Below are 19,729 nucleotides of genomic sequence, written 5' to 3'. Positions count from 1 at the left end.
CCTTTGTCCGAACAGAGCGCGAGTCCATGTGGCGGAAAAAACGCGAGCGCAAAGGCGGCGAACACTTCCCTTTGGACTCCGGCGGACACACACACACACACACACTTACACACACACGCGCGCACGCACACACAAACAAAAAACTAATTCGGTCCGCTCGCGCCTCGTAGCGCCATGTTGGGGGCTCGGCGAGACACAGGCGAGCACGCCGCGCGACGGTACGGTTCCTCCTCACGCGCACAAAGCGAATTGCGCCGGCGCCGGTGACGAATACACAATCTTGGAACTGACAAACGTGACGCTCATTTTTCTTTCCCCTCCTCAAATCCTCCGCGTGAGACGCCACGCCACCGAGCGCTCTTTGTTCCCGGGTTTACGAACGCGCGAGATCCCGAACGCGCAGCTGAGCGGCCGGAGAGTCGAAAACTGCTGCTCGTTTCGAGCTCGCGCGCGAGACTGGCTCCTCACTCACTCACTCACACACACACACACACACTCATACATACACACACACACTCTCTTTCTCTCTCTCTCCCTCTCTCTCTCTCTCACGCGCGCCCTACCCAGTTGGGGAGGGGGGACCGCAATTACCATAAAACCTCTGCGCGACGCCCGCGAAAGAGAGAGAGAGAGAGAGAGAGAGAGAGAGAGAGAGAGAGTAAACAAAATAAATCGGCAGCCTGACGGACACCGAAAACAACACCACAACTACACCGTGTGTTACAGAGAAAACGCTCGCGACTCACAGACACACGGAGTTACAGCTCAGACACGCGCACAGCAAAATACCATCTCTCACTTTAACTCACTTTCTCACGCGCCAGGATCCGGGAGCAAAGTCTTACTTTAACAACAACAACAACAACAACAACAATAATAATAATGATAAGCAGAAGAAGAAGAAGAAGAAGAAGAAATAAAGAAAAGGAAAGAAAGGAAGGCAGGAATAGACAGAGGAATGTTAAAAGAAAGAAAGAAAGAAAGAAAGAAAGGAAGAAAGAAGGGATTGAGGGAGGAAAGCAAAGTTAGAAGAAAGAAAAACAAGGATAGACAGAGGAATATCAGAAAGAAAGAAAGTTAGAAAGGATGGGTTGAGGGAGGAAAGCAAAGTTAAAAAAGAAAGAAAAAAGAATGGACAGAGGAAATGAACGTTAAAAGAAAAAGAAAGAAAGAAGGAAAAATAGAAAAGAGAAAGACGTGCAGAGAGAGAAACGATGAAGGGAGAGAAGAAGAATGAAAGGATCAGCTCGGATTAAAAACGGGTAGATTTTTTTGTAGATGAATTAAATGCGGGTGTTTATTTCAGCGCGCGAGCCTCCTGCGCTCTGACCGCAGTCACGTGACTAAAGACAATAACGGAGATAATAACGTCAGAAAATATTACACACGCGGCAGCGTTACTGAGCACGCGGAGGATTAAACCAGTCATAAAGCCGAGACGGAGGAATGTTTCAGCAGTAAAACCGGCTTGAGTCCAAACAAAGAAAAGTCCCGCGTGCGCCGCTTTAACACCGGAGCTCACCGCGCGCGCTCGCACCGGGCCCGGTGTTTACGCTTTACACGGAGGAAGAGCGATAATCGCGCGAGCTGGGAGCGGAAATGGGACTCGTTTAAGGCCTAACTGGGGGAAGGTGGTGTGTGTGTGTGTGTGTGTGTGTGTGTGTGTGTGTGTGTGTAGTCACGGGGTTACCCTCCCCCACGCGCTCTACATTTTCTTAAAAAAATATAAAAGCTTTTGCTTTTCTTCTTATCTCCTTGACTATCTTTGTTTGCACTTTTCTGGTTGCTTGACTTTTTTTCCCATTTTTTTCTTTGCTTTGTGCTTTCTTTCTATTTATTTATTTCTCCTTTATCTGTCTCCCTCTCTCTCTATCCATCTCTCTCAATTTTCCTTCTTTCTTTCGCATTTCCTGTTGCTTTGTTGTTCTTTCTTTCTTTGCATTTTTCTTTTTGCTTAGTTTTCTTTAATCTATCTATCTATCTATCTATCTATCTATCTATCTATCTATCTATCCTGTTGCTTTGCCTTTGCTCTTTATTTCTTTGCATTTTTCTTTTTGCTTGACTCCCCCCCATTTTTCTCTCCATTTTTCTTTGCTTTGTGCTTTCTTTCTACTTATTTATTTCTCCTTTATCTGTCTATCTCTCTCTCAATTTTCCTTTTTTTCTTTCACATTTCCTGTTGCTTTGTTGTTCTTTCTTTGCATTTTTCTTTTTGCTTAGTTTTTTCTTTAATTCTATCTATCTATCTATCTATCTATCTATCTATCCTGTTGCTTTCTTTGCTCTTGCTTTCTTTGCATTTTTACTTTTTTCTTTCTATTTCCCTCCCTCCCTCCCTCCCTTTCTTTCTTTTCTCCCTTATATACAAGTGAGGAAAATGAATCATGTATCAGAAATATTGAGTATCAGTTATGATAATTACAGATGTACATTAATTTTTTTTTTGATCCTGCTTTTCCCCCCTAAATGAACAGATGACTGTGTTTAGTGATCACGGCCTGTACACTGTCATTGTCGTTGTCATTGTTGTTGTTGTTGTTGTAGAAGGTGTGTAGGTGGAGCATCATTGTGAAGGCTGTACACTGTGTGCAGTGTATAGTGGAGTGCTAGTTGTTAGTTTAGTGAACTGTACTGGAGTGAGTTACAAAACGGCTAAACAGAGCTGCAGATTTCACACCAGTGCTTTTTTATATTCCGATTTAACGATATATATTACATACACATACCTATAGACCTTATATATAATCATGAAATATACTGTATTATACAAAGGCCATTTCCACTAATATAGAGTTGAGTGCAAAAGTTTGTACCCCTCTCCCTTTTTTTTTTTTGAAGGAAATACTTATACGTGTAGCTCTACTCAACAATTTATCTACAAGTAAAAAAAAAAAAAAATTCCAAGAAGATGAAATGTGTGTGTATGCTACAACAGGCCAACAAGCTAAAACATGAAGAGAAACTACAGAAACACAAACAGCCACACGCAAGATGTGGTGCGATGGGCCTCTTGGGCTTGTTTATATTTTAACAAACACACTTTTACCAAAGGAACATCAGACAAACCGAACACACTCAGTGTTTTGCTGGTGTCTTCTTTTTATCGTCTTTTTTTTGTCTTTTTATGCTACCTTTGCCACTTAACTATATTTGCATACTCATTAATTAATGATCTTGTATGCATAATAAAAGGATTATGGCTATTATATAGGCTTATAAAGTTTCAACTTTCCAGTTTTGATGGGTTGCGCGTGCTTATGTGCAGTAGGGCAACTTGTATCATCATCATCATCATCATCATCACACACACACGCTATAAATCCGTACTTCAAGGTTTTTTTTTTTTAGCACCAACTCTGCTTTGAACACACCTCCATTCAAAATGCAAACTAAATGCACCGTGTGTGTGCGTGGGCGCGCGCGCGCGCGCTGATTTGCTACTTAATCCGATCTCCCCTCGCGCGCCCTCCATCCCTCCCTCCTTCCCTCCATCTCCCCATTGTGCTGCTCCGTGATTCCCGCTGAGAAAAGAAGACGAAAAGGCGGGGGGTAAGAAAGAGAAGAAAGAAAGAAAAAAAAAACCCCAAAAAAACGGGGTTCTTGAATGCAGGTCCATCAGCGCGAGCTCTGCCACGGCCCGGCCGGTCGGTGCTTTAATGTGCATGCGCTCGCGCTCATCACGAAAACCGTCCCTGGCAGGCGCGAGCGAGCTCTCCGAAAAAGATGACAGGCTTGGGAACTTGGGTCTCGTCCCAAATTGCTCCATTACTGCCCCACTGGTCGCAGGCTTTACTCAGGGGGGAGTGGGTAATGAGTTGTGCATAATTAATTTAGATGGAAAAAAAATAATGTGGACTGGCACGTGCATGCAAACACTCTCAGAAATAAAAGGAACCAAAAGAAGGTACTCTTCCTTATAGCTCGGGTGGAACCACTGGTACCTTTAGTATGTACTTCTACCTGGGAAGGTGCATGTGGTGCAGCTTAAAACTTAGAAAAGTACATCAGTGGTCCTTAAGGTCCAGCTGTGCACCTGAAATTATTTTTAAAGGTACTCTTATGAAGATGGGAAAAGAACAGAGAAACTTTAAGTAAAAGTACAGCTACTGTGTTCAAATTTTAATTAAAAGTACAATATATAAGAAGCCAATATTATCTGCATTTAAACCTAAAGTATTTAAGAGTGATTCAACAATCCAGACATGATTTCTCAACATTTATTTCTTAATTTTTATTACATATGTATGAAATATTCTGATAAAACTCAGACAAACTGAGAATTTGGTTCGCCAATGTTTAACAACCTGACTAGCTAGCAAATTCACCAGACTTAATGCTAAGTGTCATGTTGATTGAAATTTTTATATATTAAAAAAAAAGGAGCTGATTGGCAAAAATCTGGGTAAGGAAGAAAGTGAAGATATTTTATGGAATTTGAGATCTCTAACAAGTACTTTGAAGGTCAAATGAAAATGTAATTAGTAAAAAATTGTTTTTTCACTTGGAAATTAATGCAAGTAAGAGTACACATTTTAAATAATACTTAAGTAAAGTAAAAACTGATTGGTACCACTCCAGTGACAAGGAAGTGTGGCAGGCTAAAAATAAATTGTGGCCTACCAAGCCAGCCTTCTCCCAACATCAGCATTTGTTTTATAACGATAATGTTAAAATAAAAAAAAAAATGCAATATATAACTTTACTACTAATAAAGTTAGTATATATATAGTTATATAAAGTTACTACTAATAAACTGTAAAAGACTGTCGTTATCATTTTGTATCGTCACATTTCCGGTATTAAATATCGGAATGTATTGCGTAACCGTTTATCAGCGCTTCCCTGAGGCCATATGATGAAACCGGGCATTATGACTAATCAATAGAGAGCGAGAACAGAAAAAAAAAAAAAAAAACAGATCCTGCGGTGAAGTGCTGGTCTGAAAACCCTGACTTTAATGACTAATGCTTCCTTTTCCCACGCTGAGCATTACGGGCAATTCCCTCGATGACTATTTCCTTTAAATGTTCCTTCGAACAAAGCTATGTTTAAGATTTTTTTTTGTCCTTTCTGTCCACCCGTTCACACTTCTCCGCTTCATTAGAATTCGGATAAATTGAAATGAATATTCTCAGGGGGCGGGGACAGAGCAGTAATTCATGATTCCTCTGTCTTTGTTATCATGTGAATTGCCATCATTAGTCTGTATAGTAACAACTACTTTGCAGGGGTTAGTATTTTGGACGAATTACAAAAACTAAAACGTTTTCTTATCTGACAAAGAGAAACATTGATACGGTGAAGGTTTCTGTAACAACATGTATGGAAGGAGTCTCCAGTTTCAGTGAAACAGTCAGAGGTAAAGGCTTAACGTTAAGTGTTTAGTTTACGCTTTGTGGTTTCTTGGAGATGTGACAAGTTGCATTTTTTGTCCTATTAACTTCAAGAGAGAGAGAAAAAAAAGATGTTACATTCTATTACTTCTGAAGAACATCTCTCCAGTGATATTGTCTCTATTCCTCAAGCTAAGAAACTTTACTGAATGTAGTAGAGTAACAAAATGGCCGTTATGATAGTGATGGGGATTCAGGAAAAGGGGAAATGGCCAGGCTAAGTCGACTACAGAGTGTTACTGGGGGATTAGAAGGAGGCCCTTGAAAATTTTTCAGGCAGGATCTTAATTAAGAAACGACCCCCTTAAATCGTAATGCATTATTCATTTCCTCTTGTTTTCCTTCATTGTATCACCCTTTAATGTTGTGCATGGAATTCTGGGAGATCGGTGGGAGGCAGTAGACATGAAGTAACTTTATTCAGGCACGTGACAATATTCACAGCTATTTTCATATCACATTATTTAAATTTGTATTTTGGTTTGTGCGGTTTTTAACCCTCTCTCATTATACAGAAACTCTTCTTTAAGGGTTCCTCAGCTTGTTCCATAACATATTGTATACGGAACATGGTCACCACTGTTTCCTTATCAGTGAAGGTTCCAAGTAGAACCATAAACTATTGAATGATTTAACTAGATACCCCTAAAAACCCTTGAAGAACCATTTTTTTTCTAAAAGTGTATGTATTAACCAGGTAAGTGTGTGGTACAAAGTATTTAGAACCCTTAAGTCCTTCAGTTGGAACCTGTAAAGTTTCTATGTAGAGGATGTTTTGCTATCAGAAAAGTTTTCAAGGAGAATCCTTTTTTGGAAGCTCAGAATCCTAAATTATGCCTTAAAAAATTTCAGACCCATAAATGTTCTTGGCATCCAAAAAGTAGTTCTTTGGCGGGAACCCTTAAAGGTTCTATGCACAACTTTGGAATAAAGTGTTTTCCTAAAGAACCCCTACAGAACCATTTTTTCCCCCAAGAGTGTATGTATTAACTGGGTAAGTGTGTGGTACAAACTATTTAAAGCCCTTAACAGTTCTTCATGGGTTCTTTTGGGGTTCATAAGATAATTAAAGGTTCTCAAAAAAGATTCCACTTGGAATGTTTTCTGACAGAAAATATACACAGAAACCTTAAAAGAACACTTTTTTTTGAGTCCTTTGGTTGGAACCCGTAAAGGTTCAATGAAGAACCTTACATCTAAATGTTTTTCTGTCTGAAAGCAAGTGGAACCCTTTTTTGGAAGCTAAGAATCCTTTATTATCCAATGAACCCATAAATTTTGGATAATTATAAGTTCTTGACTTCCAAAAAAAGGGTTCTGTGTAGAACTCTTCAAGGGTTCTTGAGGGCTTCTACTTGGAATGCTTTCTGATAGGAAAGCACTTTGTCGTAAGGTTCTACACAGAACCTTTAAGGGGTCCAACTGAAGACACTTTTGTGGTAGCTAAGGACACTTGCTTAACCAAAATTCTTCTAGGGTTCACGGAATAACTTAGGCTTCTGTTGTAGTTTTCTTCACAGAACCTTCGAAGGTTTCAATTCCAATGCTTAAGCGCTCTAAATGTTTTGTCCTGTAAAACTTAAAGAACTGGGTAAATGTGTGGAACAAACTCAATTATTGCTCATTATACAGTACAACTTTCTTGGTACTTGGTACACTCTAGAGAAAAAAGGGTTCTTCAAGGGTTCTTTCAAGGACGCTGGATAATTAAGCGTTCTAAGCCTTGCTTTCTGATTGGGAAATATCGTTGTAGGGTTCTACACAGAACTATGCTTTCTCCAGGAACAACCAAAGAACGCTTAATAGTTCTAAATGTTCCGAGTGTAGTATGTGTACTCTGAAGCATCAAAATACTCTCAACTACGTTCTCCTGCGTGCTGCATTTTTACAATCCACAAGCCAGAGCGTAATTCCATTAGAAACACTTCTCATAGTTCACACGGCATGTAATGAAATTTTTGATTAAACTGAAAAGGCCATGTCTAATTCGCTGTGATTCAGGAAGCCTCTCTGTTTTTTTTTCTTTTCAGAGAACACACAGATGGAGACCTCGCCTCAGAGTCAACAATACCATTAAAACGAGGAACCGTTCTCATGCAATTATTTTCCTGTCACATTTCATCGTACGCAAATGCAATATAACTATATAACTGTATAAAACTCCAACTGTGACTGAAAGACAAGTTTTGTGAATCTTAATGAAGCTTATGAATGAAGCTTCATTTACATCTTTTATTACATTAATATTGCAATTACAAATCATAATTTGCACAATTACGACTTCCACAAATCAGGATTTTAGCTGCCAAATCACACGATTAAAACTCTACAGTTTTGACTTTCACAAATGTAATGTTATCATTTGAGCAATGGGGTGGGGCTTAAAAAACTACAAATAGCAGCTACACACTTCTCACTTACGTTATAGCAGCTATAAACAGTCGTTCTCTCACCAGCCTCTTTTTTTCTCTCTTGTGAAGTTAATACGACTAAACAACGCAGCCAGACATGAGCAGTTACCGAGAAACCGCAACGCTTAAACTCCTCCGTCCTGAAGAGGTCTGAAAGCGTCAAGTTACAGCTTTACCTCTGACACTGGAGACTCCTTCCATAAACGTTAAACAAACATCTCCTTACAGAAAACTTCGCCATCCGTTTCTGTCGAGCGTCCGCTGTACAAGTCGCTGTGAACGAGCTGTTACTATAGAAACGATAAAGTTTTAGAACGAGCGCATTCATATAAACGCTGTACTGTTGTCTGAGCTGCTGTTACAGAGAATTAATCAACGCCTTCTGACCAGACAGAATCCAATTCAACGGATTCAACAGTGCGGGACAGATTGCTGTTCTTCCTATGACGCATCCTGAATCAGAAACAGAACCCAATATAAATATGGTGTGGTCGTGAGAGTCCTGGGATTCGAACTCACACCCTTTAGGTAAAACTCCTGGGCCAGCACTAGTACCGCTTATCATCACACAGTATGTGAAAGCAAAATCCCAGAACTGTGCAAACTGAGATGCCTGGAGACTCAGAAAACAATTTCAAAATTAACACGTGGCCTGAGCAATATGCTTGTAGCTTCAGATATTAGTTAGCAAAACAACACATTTGGTTAGAAGATATAATTGAAAACAAATGATTTTTAGTCAATTAAATTAATTTCTACCAAAAAAAAAAAAAAAAAAAAAAAAAAATTACACCGAGCCTGTGTTAAGTCGTCAGACTATCAAAAACTTTGTAATGTAGCAAGAGCTCCTCCATGTGGCCAAACATAGTAATGCAAGCCAACTGACTCATTAAATGACTTCATGGCCTCGCGTCATTTCCTGCCAAACCTGTGATTTGCAGCTGCACCACGTGTCAGAGCTGGGAAAATTCTTCAGCACCTTCTGTCCAATCAGAATCGAGCATGTCCATCCTAACATTTACAGCTGTGATGCTAATTCTGATATTGTTTAATGAATTCTCACTCTAGCTTCCGTTTAACAAACTAGCAACATTACTTTGCATTGTAATTTCTAAAAATATTCTGATCACATCAGTTATTTTTCAGATTTCTGGATAAACTGCATCTCATGTCTACCATTAAGCGGTAGTAATAAAATGATCAAGGCTCAGCAGTAATATGTTTATTTCATGGTTTTTGATGTTGTTGTCCACTCTCAATCACCTCATTATCTGGAACTTAGCAACTCTGAGAAAGGCTTTAACAACCTGCACTTCACTAAGAAGATTCATCCATCCATCTTCTGTACCACTTATCCTACACAGGGTCACGGGGAGCCTGGAGACTATCCCAGGGAACTTGGGGCACAAGGCGGGGGACACCCTGGATGGAGTGCCAACCCGGGCATAATCGCACACACTACGGACAATATAATGATGCCAATCAGCCTACGGTGCATGTCTTTGGACTGGGGGAGGAAACCGGAGTACCTGGAGGAAACCCCCAGAGCACGGGGAGAACACACCACACACACACACACACAGGGCGGAGGCAGGAATCGAACCATCAACCCTGGAGGTGTGAGGCAAACTTCTCCGATACATGTCTATTTTAAACATTGTCTATATTTTATTGTTCCGTGTGCTGTTTTCTTTTTTCCGGTGGGAGAAGGCTGAAAAGAGTGAGCGCTTCCTGAAATGTCTTTATGAAGAAAAAACACTTTTGCCACAGTATATAGCACAATCTTTACCAACACGTCAATTCAGATGGGATATATACATTACCTGGGCTTATTTCTACTACTCATTTTACAGAAGGTAAAATACACCGTAAACCAAGAGATAATTCAATAATAATTACATTCCCCCTGCTCGGCACGTAAAACTAATCCTACCCGAATAGGTGTGTTTATCTTTGGTGTTTATCATTTACATGGTAATGTGAATGTAGCGTACCTTTAAAAAATGATTTGAGGTGTACATTTTGGCCTTAAGAACCACTCTTGTACCTTTAATTAGCTGTTAGAGTTTTAGTTTAAAGGTAAACTCCATGCACCTTTGCAGGTAAAAGATACAAATGAGCGCAGTGACAAGGAAGTTCTGTTTAGTACCCTTTTCTTTCTGAGAATAAAATGGTCCTCCAACATCAATATGTGTCCTCAGCATGGAGGCAGGAGGTTTAAAATGCTTTAATGCTTTCAAGTAAGCAGTTTAATTAAGAAACAAAGATGTTAATAAAAAAGAGCACTTTTATTCTAAAACTCTCTTAAGTGACTTTCTAGAGTTAATTAAACCCCAGCTGAGCTAATTATCAAATTCCTAATTAGTTTAACCAGGGTTAGAAGTGTACAAAGAACTTAAAAAACCTTCAGAAATAAAGATTATTATTTTTTCCCCTTTTTAAATAGTGTATTCAAGATAATTTGTATTTTAAGAATTGTGTTTCTTTGAATTTATCATCATTTTGACCTGTAAAGAATTACCAAACACGTTGCCAAAGTGTGTGGATTAACACTGACCTTGTTGGTGAAGATTTGTAGCTGTTAAACTATTAAAAAAAATAAACATCAAGTTGACTCTCCTGTAGATTCAGTGCACGAAATGCCGTTTTACACGGTGAAACTCGTTGCTGTTTTTCCCCCAGTACTCGCCATTAAAGCTTTCAGTCACCACTCAGATGCATCCACTAGGTGGCGACATTGCTAAACTTTGTGTCTGAACGTCGTCACGTACTGCGTAGTGATCGACGTCATCACGCACAGCGCAGACCCGGTCAGCTGATTGTCGGTGCGCGAGGAAGAGTTATCGCTTCTCTAAATTCGAGGGACGATGAACGGCGCGTCGGTTTTCGTTACACTCGCGGTTTTAGCAGGTAAATATTAAGTGTCTTGTTTATTCGATGGTTTGGAATTGATGTATGTTGAGAAAAATGTTGTATAAAAGCGCCAGAGGGTGTAAATGAGATGAACCTTCAGGCTAGCATAGGATGCTAATACAACCGAATGAAGGGTTAAATCCCAAATAGCTTCATGTTCCCTGTGTAAGTGCACTACATGTTATCTATATGTAAAGAGATAATGCATTACAACCTGTACAGTGCACTATAGAGTAAATAAGAAGGTTATATTGGGATTCAGCCATGTCTTCTCTCAGCTCGACAGACTTGGATTAAATATTTCTTGCTCATATCTTTACTGAATACAAATACATTTAATGGACGTTTTTGAAAGTTTTTATATTCTAATACTTAGAAAAAAAACCCCAATAAATACAAATTTAAACCTTAAAGAGTCAAATATGAACCGCATTCAGTGTATTGAAAGGGATGCAGTGTCACGTGACTGCTCAGGTCACGTGACGTGGCTTCAGTTAGGCCTGATCATGAGCTCTTTCACTGTTCTGGACTTTCTGGTGTTGTTAAAATGATTATTACATTTAATTACCATCTAATAAGCGATTTAATGTGTTATTAGCACTAGAAATGGGCCTGTAGAAGGTAGAGAGACAGATATAGAGAAAGAGAGAGACCCTGAGACTGACAGAACTCCTTTAAAGACTAGTTTGCTTTTTTGGAAGATTTTTAACCAGAAGATTTTTGTTTTAAGGAGCACAAATCATGCCTGGAAATACTGCGTCCGTGAAAATAACTTATACGTGAAATATATAATAAAATGTATCATGTTCATAAAATGTATTATTAGCCTAATCAGCGCAACTGCATTAAGCTATGAAAGGTAAAATTGTGTATTATTTTTCTGCAGGTGTTTTTGGAGACCAGCTGACGGTGCTGCGTAGCCCCCAGTATGTGAACTTCAGGCCGGGAAAATGGCCGCTAGCTGGAGAGAAGATCCCGGACCTGGTGGCTCTCACCATGGGCTTCTCAGTCCGTGAGGTATGCTGGATCTAAACTGTTAAAAGTGAACCAACATTTATTTTTCTATAAGTTTGTACAGCACAATTAATCTTGACATGTCTGGTTTTGATTTCCACACTTCCTACTAGATGAAAGAACATTGAAAATGATTTTTCTTGTAAATACCGTGGCCTTGTTTGCATTGGCCTTGTAGGATTTAAAGTGATATTCAAGTGATTTCTTTCTCTGTGTGTGTGTGTGTGTGTGTGTGTGTGTGTGTGTGTGTGTGTGTGTGTGCAGGATCTTGATTGGCCAGGTTTAGCGGCAGGATCCCTGTTCCAGCGTCCTCGTGCCAACGCCCTGATCGCCGTCCGTGGCATTGACAGTTTAGATCTTCCCTCTAATGTCTCCTCTTATCCACTGGAAAACGTGAGCGTTTTAATCCTGATGCGGTTTTAAGAAAGTATAGAGTTGAAGCCCATCAGTGTGATTCAAAGCCACTTTGTTTTAAACATTCTGTTTCATTGGAATTTTTTTACATTTTCTCTGTACTGTAGAAAAACGTATTGATGTAAGTGGAGTGATAGATATATAGTTAGATAGAGATGTCAGTTTCTGTTAAGTAAACGAGTGTCCTTGAAGGTTCACCTCACCCGAGGACTTCCCCTGCAGTTATTTTAATGTTGCACAGTTGTGGAATAGAACTTCCTTTATTTTTACAGTCATGAGACTCTTAACATGGTTTCCTGTGGTTTTTTTTTTTGCTTCTTCCCCCCCCTTCTCTGTGTTTTATTAATGTTTCCCTCCTGCTGTGTCTCAGACGGTGCCGTTCACCCTGGACAGCGTCGCGAACTCCATCCACACTCTGTTTGCCGAGAGCACTCCTGTGGTTCTGCAGCTCGCCCCCAGCGAGGAGGTAAACACTGCTGCAGAGCTGGGTGCAGATCTAACACACACACAATGCACACGCAGCCTCCTGCGTCGACTTAACGTCTCACCTCACTCTGGTTTTTAGTGGAACAGAACTAGTTCAAAAAGGCGAGGCAGGAAATAAGTAGTAGCTTTAACCGACTTGCTGGCTGAGCAGTGACATCATGCAGCTTTTGAGTTCAAAAAATAGAGAACACCGTCAGTGGACACACACACACACACACATACACACACATCTAAGGATTTGATGATTTTTGTGCCGTTAAAACAGAGTTCTTGCTTAATTTTCCCCAGTGCTGCTCAGTGTTAGACATCTTCTTGTGGTAGGAAAATTGATCTAGAGCAATTCAATGACATTCACAGAAAAATATATATGTTTGAGTAAACCTAAGTGATACAGAAAGCGTCACATTACTCAAATTGTTCCGTGTTGCTCATTTGTGGGCGTGTCCTGTTTTTCGTTTGTGTTTTGTTCAAGTGTGATATCCACACAAGCTTTCTGCAGACTGCATGTAAAACCTATTAAAAATAAAATCTGGAAATGATTTGTGTGTTAAGTGCACACCTGGCGTCCTGGGTAATCGGCTCACGTGAAGAGTCGTGTGTTGGCCGTACAACTCGAACGTGTTGCGTGACTCGACTCGTCCCGCCCACTTTGTATCGCTAGCGCTGGGAATCGGAATCAGCATCAGCGTTGTGATTTTCCTCACTGAAAATGATTAACATGTTTCTGCTCTGTCTGTTGTGCTGGTTGGAGCGCAGGGTTACCGTAGGGTTAGAGCGGTTACCATAGAAACAGGCTTGATATTTGACATTACGGCTCCGCTCGGTAAGTTAGACCCCTTTGACTGACGTGAAAATTTAGTTTGTATGCAGTTGGTGCGTAAATTTCGGTGCAGTCGACCCTTGAACTCTCGGTCACAGATGCTGTGGCATCGCTGGCGTTCAAACCTGCGTCCTCTCGCTGATTAAACATTTGGGTCGCTCGGGATTCCCATTAAAGCTGCTACTGAGATCAAATTATTTAACACAATAATACGCATAAACACAAAACACACTGATATGACAAAAAACTGAAATAAACACAAGGGTTTATGTTTATTACAGGGTAACACTTCTTTAAGTCAAAGCTTGTGTTACTGTTTATTAGTAACATTTTGTTGATGCTCTCTCTGTGTGTGTGTGTGTCTGTGTGTGTGTGTGTGTGTGTGTGTGTCTGTGTCTGTGTGTGTGTCTGTGTCTGTGTGTGTGTGTGTGTCTGTGTGTGTGTGTGTGTGTGTAGAGGCTGTACATGATGGGCATGGCCAACACAGTATTTGAGGATTTGCCCGTCACTCTGCAGCAGATCCGCACTCGTCTCTCGCAGGAGGGATCCGTCCTGCCTTCACTCCCGCTCAACTCACTGAGCCGTAACAATGAGGTAACACACACACACACACACACACACACACACAATCTCACTGACATATTTAATTTTCATGTCATGTCAAACTTCATACATGCGTCTGTATAAAATCGTGATATTAGGGTTTTTTTTTGGCTACATTACTAAAAAAATTGAATCTCAGAATCCAAAAAGACAGTTCTGTTCACCAGCATCATGGACTCCTTGTCCAGTCAACAGAATAATAAAAGAAAAAAGCTGTGTGTATGACGTTTAATGTAGAAACTGTGTTTTTTAACATGGAATCTTAAACACAGGGATGCGATTTATGTCTTTGAATATGTAAATTTAATGGAACTTTGAGTAATATTAAAAGCATAGGATTGCAGTCTCGTTTATTTATTTATATGTTGTATTATTTATATATAATATATATATTATGTGTATATAATTTAGAATTTATTTTACACTTTCTTTCTTTCTTTCTCTTGTCCAGGCTGATCTGCTCTTCCTGTCTGAGATTCAAGTGTTGCATGATATTTCTGCTCTGGTAAGTTAACATCAGAAACTCAAATAACTACGACAGTGATTAAATCAAACATGTATACATTTACACCTCTCTCTCTCTCTCTCTCTCTCTATCTCTCTATCTCTATCTCTGTGTGTGTCTTGCTCTATCTCTTTCTCACTCTTTCTGTCTTTCATGTTCTCTCTCTGTCTGTCTCTCTTCCTCTGTCTCTCTCTCTCAACCTCCCCTCTCGCTCTCTCTGTCTCTTTCTCTCCATTTGTCTCTCTCTCTCTCTCTCTCTGTAGCTGATGAGACACAAGCACTTGGCTAAGGACCAGGCTCCTGATCTGTTCTCTCTGGAGCTGGCCGGTATGGAGGAGCTCGCCCGGCGCTACGGCACAGATTCCCCTCAGTTCCAGGACGCCCGAGAGATTCTGGTAGCTGCGCTGCAGAAGGTGAAAAACCACACCACATGCTTTCAGATCCTACTGCATGTGGTTAAATGGGGGAAGCTCTTCCTAAACCTGCACGTGCACGCCGTCACGTTTGCCACAAACACCCTTGAAAGTGTCGAAAAGAGTAAAAAAAAGATTTGACTTCTGTAGAGACTCTCTAGCAACTTTACCATCATGGAAATTGCGTGTATAATATGTACATTTGTATTCAGCTGTGGTAAACACATTTTAGTGAGAGAAGCAAATACAAATATAGGATTAAATGAGGAAACTAAGAGATTTGTACGTAACATATATGTGATTGTGAAACGTCATGGTTCATCTGTGCACATAATTAAGGCTAGGAGATATTTAATACTAGTGATGGCAAGTCCTGTCATTATACCTCATTAAACCCTTTCTTCATCTCCATCATGTCTTCTAGTTTGCTGATGACGTCTTCGGCGTTTACGGCAGCAACGCGGTGGTGGAGGTGGTGACGGTGAAGGCGTTCGAGACGCCGCTAACCAGGAAGTCACGCTCCATCCTCGAGGCAAAGCAGATTGTGAGTTTTTAAATTCTGCACTACACAAAATAATTTTGTTGTCAGTAAATTTCCATGACGCTTGACACAGGGTCACGGCGTTATCCTGACGGCCTATTAAGAAGAAAATGTGTTTATCTTTAGATATGTTCGTAGGTGGTATTTTTAACAGAAAATGAAATGTTCAGTAGATTGTGTGTTTAGATAAATCATTGGAAAGGTCATGCTGCCTTCTCTAATGGAGGACTAGTGGGAGTGGAGACGATGGTTTTGTAGTGCAGTGTATCGTTAACTTTATTTTAATTAAGTTTAAAAAAAAAGTGCTCTATAAATAAACTTTGATTTGATTTGATAATAAATAGATATGATTGTGATCTTGTAATCTCTTTAAAGGATAAAAATGATAAGTCTGACTTATTAAAATTGAAATCTGATGTTGAATTGTTAGTAATGCAGTTCTGCCGTACTGCACTTTTTTCCCCCTCATCGAAACTTAAATGATCTAATTAAAGAATTAAACTTGCTCGTTATGACAAGTACCATGTAGTCAACATTTAGTCTTGTGTTAATTTTTTTATTCTGTACATCGAAACCACAGGACGTCCTTCAGAGTCGTATTTTCTCTGCTATGAACTTTATCCACCGTGACCCATTTGATTTTCTAAGATGCAGGATGCATGCAAGTTTGTTTTTTTAAATGCGTGGTCCACTGAAAACCTCAGAAGCTACACCTTGAAAAAAACAGTATCAAAATTCCTCCCAAGAACAGCTAGAGAGACACACACACACACATATATATATATATAGTCTAACACTTAAAACACTGGTCTGAGATACACTCCTCTTGTTCCAATTTAGCCACACCCTAAGTAGGATTTAAACACTTAAATAATTGCATAAACATGCAGTTATGCACAGTTATTGTGTGTAATATTGAAACTACAGTTATTACAATGATTTGCATGTTTAAAAAAAGTATTGCATGTTATCATTTCATCACTGTGTACATTAGTAGCCGTATTATTCTACATGTGCGAATGTATGTAAATCTTTGCTTCTTAGTCTTTTAATCTCTTTAAAGGATAAATGCTTAATGTATGCCTACATGAACAGGGAGTTTGTGGTTTAATGCACCAGATACGAAAATGTTGAGCTTGTTCATTTTGCAGCCAAACCGTAGACTGAAGCAAATATGCTCAGTTTGTGAAGTGGCAACACAATGCCAAGACAAACTGACTAGCAAGTGTGACTAGTGAGACTTCTGAACCAGGGGAATTAGGCGTTTAGTTTGTGTGGCCTTAAAGGAGCGGTGAATAAAGACTTTTCTAGCGTGTCTGAAAGTTCATAAGACCGCTGTTCACCACTGTGGGGGAGGGGCTTCTGTAACCATTCCGGAAACCGTGTTTTGCCAAAACGTTTTTTGTGGTTTCGTCATAGTGGGACACGTACACCAAGCTGTCTATCACTGCTACACCAAACAGTGCGGCTCACAGACAAACCTGATCCCAGGACTTCTCCTATCCCAGCTGAGCGCGTCTCACTTTCCTGTCATAACTCTAGGAGGAGTTTCTCTGGAGGTCATCAGGCAGTGACTTGATGCACACACTTGTTAAAATACCACTCGTAGTTCAGATAAACCATTCTGAGACCAGCTGTTTCATTTGATGTTAAAACTCTGCTGAGTTTCCGTCTTACAGTGAAAGTAAGCAGGAGACACAGATTTAATGGTGGCATGTAGATTTAAAGTAAACACTCATGTAACGGTTGGCCAAACACAGCCAAGGGTGCCAATACTTTTAATCTTCATTGAAAATAAAAGTGTTTGAGTGCAAACCTTAACAAAAGCACACAAGCAGTCATGCATATTTTTGTGGCTGAATCTCAAATATCTTTGTACGCTATGCGCGAGGTCAGTAGGTAGCGCGTTCAGGTCTTGTACCTTATGAACAGCACAAAGTAAACAGGAAGATATTTAGGATTTGTTCTAATTAGAAAATGGCAGATTTGGATAATAGAAGAAATGTAAGATCTGTAGCTAAACAGTGATGTAGATAAATAAATAAGAATGAATCTGAAACATTACATTTTCTTATTATTTCTTATATATTTCTGATTTAATCATTTATAAACATATATAGCCACTACACTACTGAATATTTTTATGCCGGTAAAAAAGTGACTCCAACCATTAATCAAGATGTCTTTGACTCTTACATTCGACCAATCGATGGTCTGCACTGTTTTGTAGCTCCGCCCACATGTCTCTGCCCAGCTTGCATGGTACTTCAGCAAGACGACTAACCAAGTTCAGCACAGGTGCTTAATTTAGCGCAGTGGAATTACCCACAAAATGTGTGATTATGGGTTGCAGTCAAGTTGCACGTGAAGATTCAGATGGTTCGGAGCTTGGAAACATTGCACCTCACAGTAACCCCACAAATAGGAAGTGGCTAGTTAGATGTGAATAGGAACGTATGGTCAGAGCATGCTAAACCCACAGCGAGCAGTTCACATCACACGCAAACACACATTTACATATGTTTCTTTTCTCTTCATTTTCTATAACTTTAATGTGTAAAACCCACAACAAAGCTGACCTCATTTCTGCTTTAATTTAAGACACAAAAGCTTGCATGCACTCGGAGGCATGTTTACTGCAAGGTGTGTTGCAGCTCTGATCTGCTGCGACCATGCAGATGCATGCCCACGTTTTCCAACACGTGGTCAGTGCAGTAACATGAGAACCTGCTTCGTGTTTTCACATCTGTCTCAAAATGCATGCTTACTATTGAGTGTCCAGTCAGAGGTAAAGCTTTGACACTAATTCTGTTATTACGATAAGCTCTGCTTAGCATTTAGAGCTTTAAGATGAATGCTCATAAATAAATGCACCCTTTTGATATCATTCTAGGCGATTAAAGCACTCTGTGTCTGTCTGGTAAATCACACCATCCTTTTAAAACCAAGAGAGGGTATGTAATGAAGCAAAATGTTAGCTCACATTAACCCTAAATGGTTTTGATGAACTTATTTGTTTCCAGAGTAACCCGGGAAGCCCCTACAATCTGGCCTACAAGTACAACTTTGAATACGCCGTAGTGTTTAACATCGTGCTGTGGCTCATGATCGTGTTGGCTCTCGCCGTCATCGTCATCTCGTACAACCTGTGGAACATGGACCCGGGCTACGACAGCATCATCTACAGGATGACCAATCAGAAGATCCGCATGGACTAACCGTGCATTCCGTCAGTGTTGCTGTGTATTTTGTGTGTCTGTGTGTGTGTGTGTGTGTGTGTGTATATACAGGTTTCTCACTTCCATCCATCCCATACATCGAGTTTATTGTGTATATACCTCTACAACGTCAGTTTGTGAATATGTAGGATGAAGAATATTTATTGATGCCTGCTGTTTTATCGAAAATCTAAATGATTATATATATATACAGCGGATGAGCGAGTGAATGAGACGTATGTATTTAGCATTCATTAATAGCACGCTGGCTTTAGTTCATTGTTGAGTGAGTGCGCTGCTGTGGAATTGTGCGAAATCTTCACGCTAGTGTTGTGATCACGTGTGGTGCTGTGTATCGTGTTCCTGATCGAGCTACATGTTGAATCATCTGTATTTATTGTTTGTTTTTTTTTTTTTCCTGATACACTGGACCATAATATCTGATACTGATGTATAGTATATGGGTGAGGCGTTATACTAAAATTGCATGCAGTAAAACTTCGCCAAGGTGTGACATTAAAACTAGGAAATCGTTGACGTGATTTTGTTTGGAAATATTAAAAATATACAGGAAAAGTCAAAGACAGTTGGTTAAAAAAAACATAATTTTTTTTTTAAAATCTGAGTTGTGCTGATAGAAGACAAAATGGTAGAGGTGATATGAAAAACATGTAGTGATGTAATTTAACGATTTCGATCGGTTAACCTCAACTCTCTATTGCCTGTAATGTTCACCTGAAACTTGTTTCCCTCCGTGCATAGTATGATTTGAGCTTTAGCCGAAATAAATCTGTTTTACCAACAAATGTGAAAGTGGAGACTGGTGGTGTTACCGTAGCGCCCGACCCACGTCACTGTTTTACACACACCACTGTTGTGGAAAAGAAGCACAGATGAAAAAACTTTCCTACCAGTCATCATGTCTTAGAATGTGACCTTTGTCTGTTGGCAAAAATTGAGAATTCTCATGAATTGCTATCACTCTTAACTGATAT

The 19,729-nt window shown here is 39.8% G+C and overlaps 1 protein-coding gene across 2 annotated transcripts; it reads left to right on the top strand.

The window, feature by feature from the left end:
- The first annotated feature begins 10,563 nt into the window (after positions 1-10,563).
- On the top strand, positions 10,564-19,540 carry atp6ap2 (ATPase H+ transporting accessory protein 2). 2 transcript variants are annotated; one of them, XM_026910500.3, is made up of 9 exons: positions 10,564-10,717; positions 11,607-11,737; positions 11,999-12,127; positions 12,519-12,614; positions 13,911-14,048; positions 14,509-14,562; positions 14,826-14,975; positions 15,400-15,519; positions 18,540-19,540. In XM_026910500.3, the coding sequence occupies exons 1-9, from the start codon at positions 10,675-10,677 to the stop codon at positions 18,732-18,734; spliced, it is 1,056 nt and encodes a 351-aa protein (XP_026766301.3). In that variant the 5' UTR covers positions 10,564-10,674; the 3' UTR covers positions 18,735-19,540. The 2 variants fall into 2 exon arrangements, with proteins under 2 accessions (XP_026766301.3, XP_053085345.1); XM_053229370.1 differs by lacking the exon at positions 15,400-15,519.
- Positions 19,541-19,729: the final 189 nt, after the last annotated feature.

The sequence above is a fragment of the Pangasianodon hypophthalmus genome, chromosome 25 (assembly GCF_027358585.1).
Source record: "Pangasianodon hypophthalmus isolate fPanHyp1 chromosome 25, fPanHyp1.pri, whole genome shotgun sequence".
NCBI classification, from domain to species: Eukaryota; Metazoa; Chordata; class Actinopteri; order Siluriformes; family Pangasiidae; genus Pangasianodon; species Pangasianodon hypophthalmus.
This window is presented reverse-complemented; position numbering and strand designations above follow the sequence as displayed.

Excerpts from the sequence above, each read along its gene's own strand:
- atp6ap2 (XM_026910500.3), top strand. The coding sequence starts at position 10,675 with ATGAACGGCGCGTCGGTTTTCGTTACACTCGCGGTTTTAGCAG. Across the intron at positions 14,563-14,825 it reads TGCATGATATTTCTGCTCTG|CTGATGAGACACAAGCACTT; the intron begins GTAAGTTAACAT and ends CTCTCTCTGTAG. Across the intron at positions 15,520-18,539 it reads TCCTCGAGGCAAAGCAGATT|AGTAACCCGGGAAGCCCCTA; the intron begins GTGAGTTTTTAA and ends ATTTGTTTCCAG.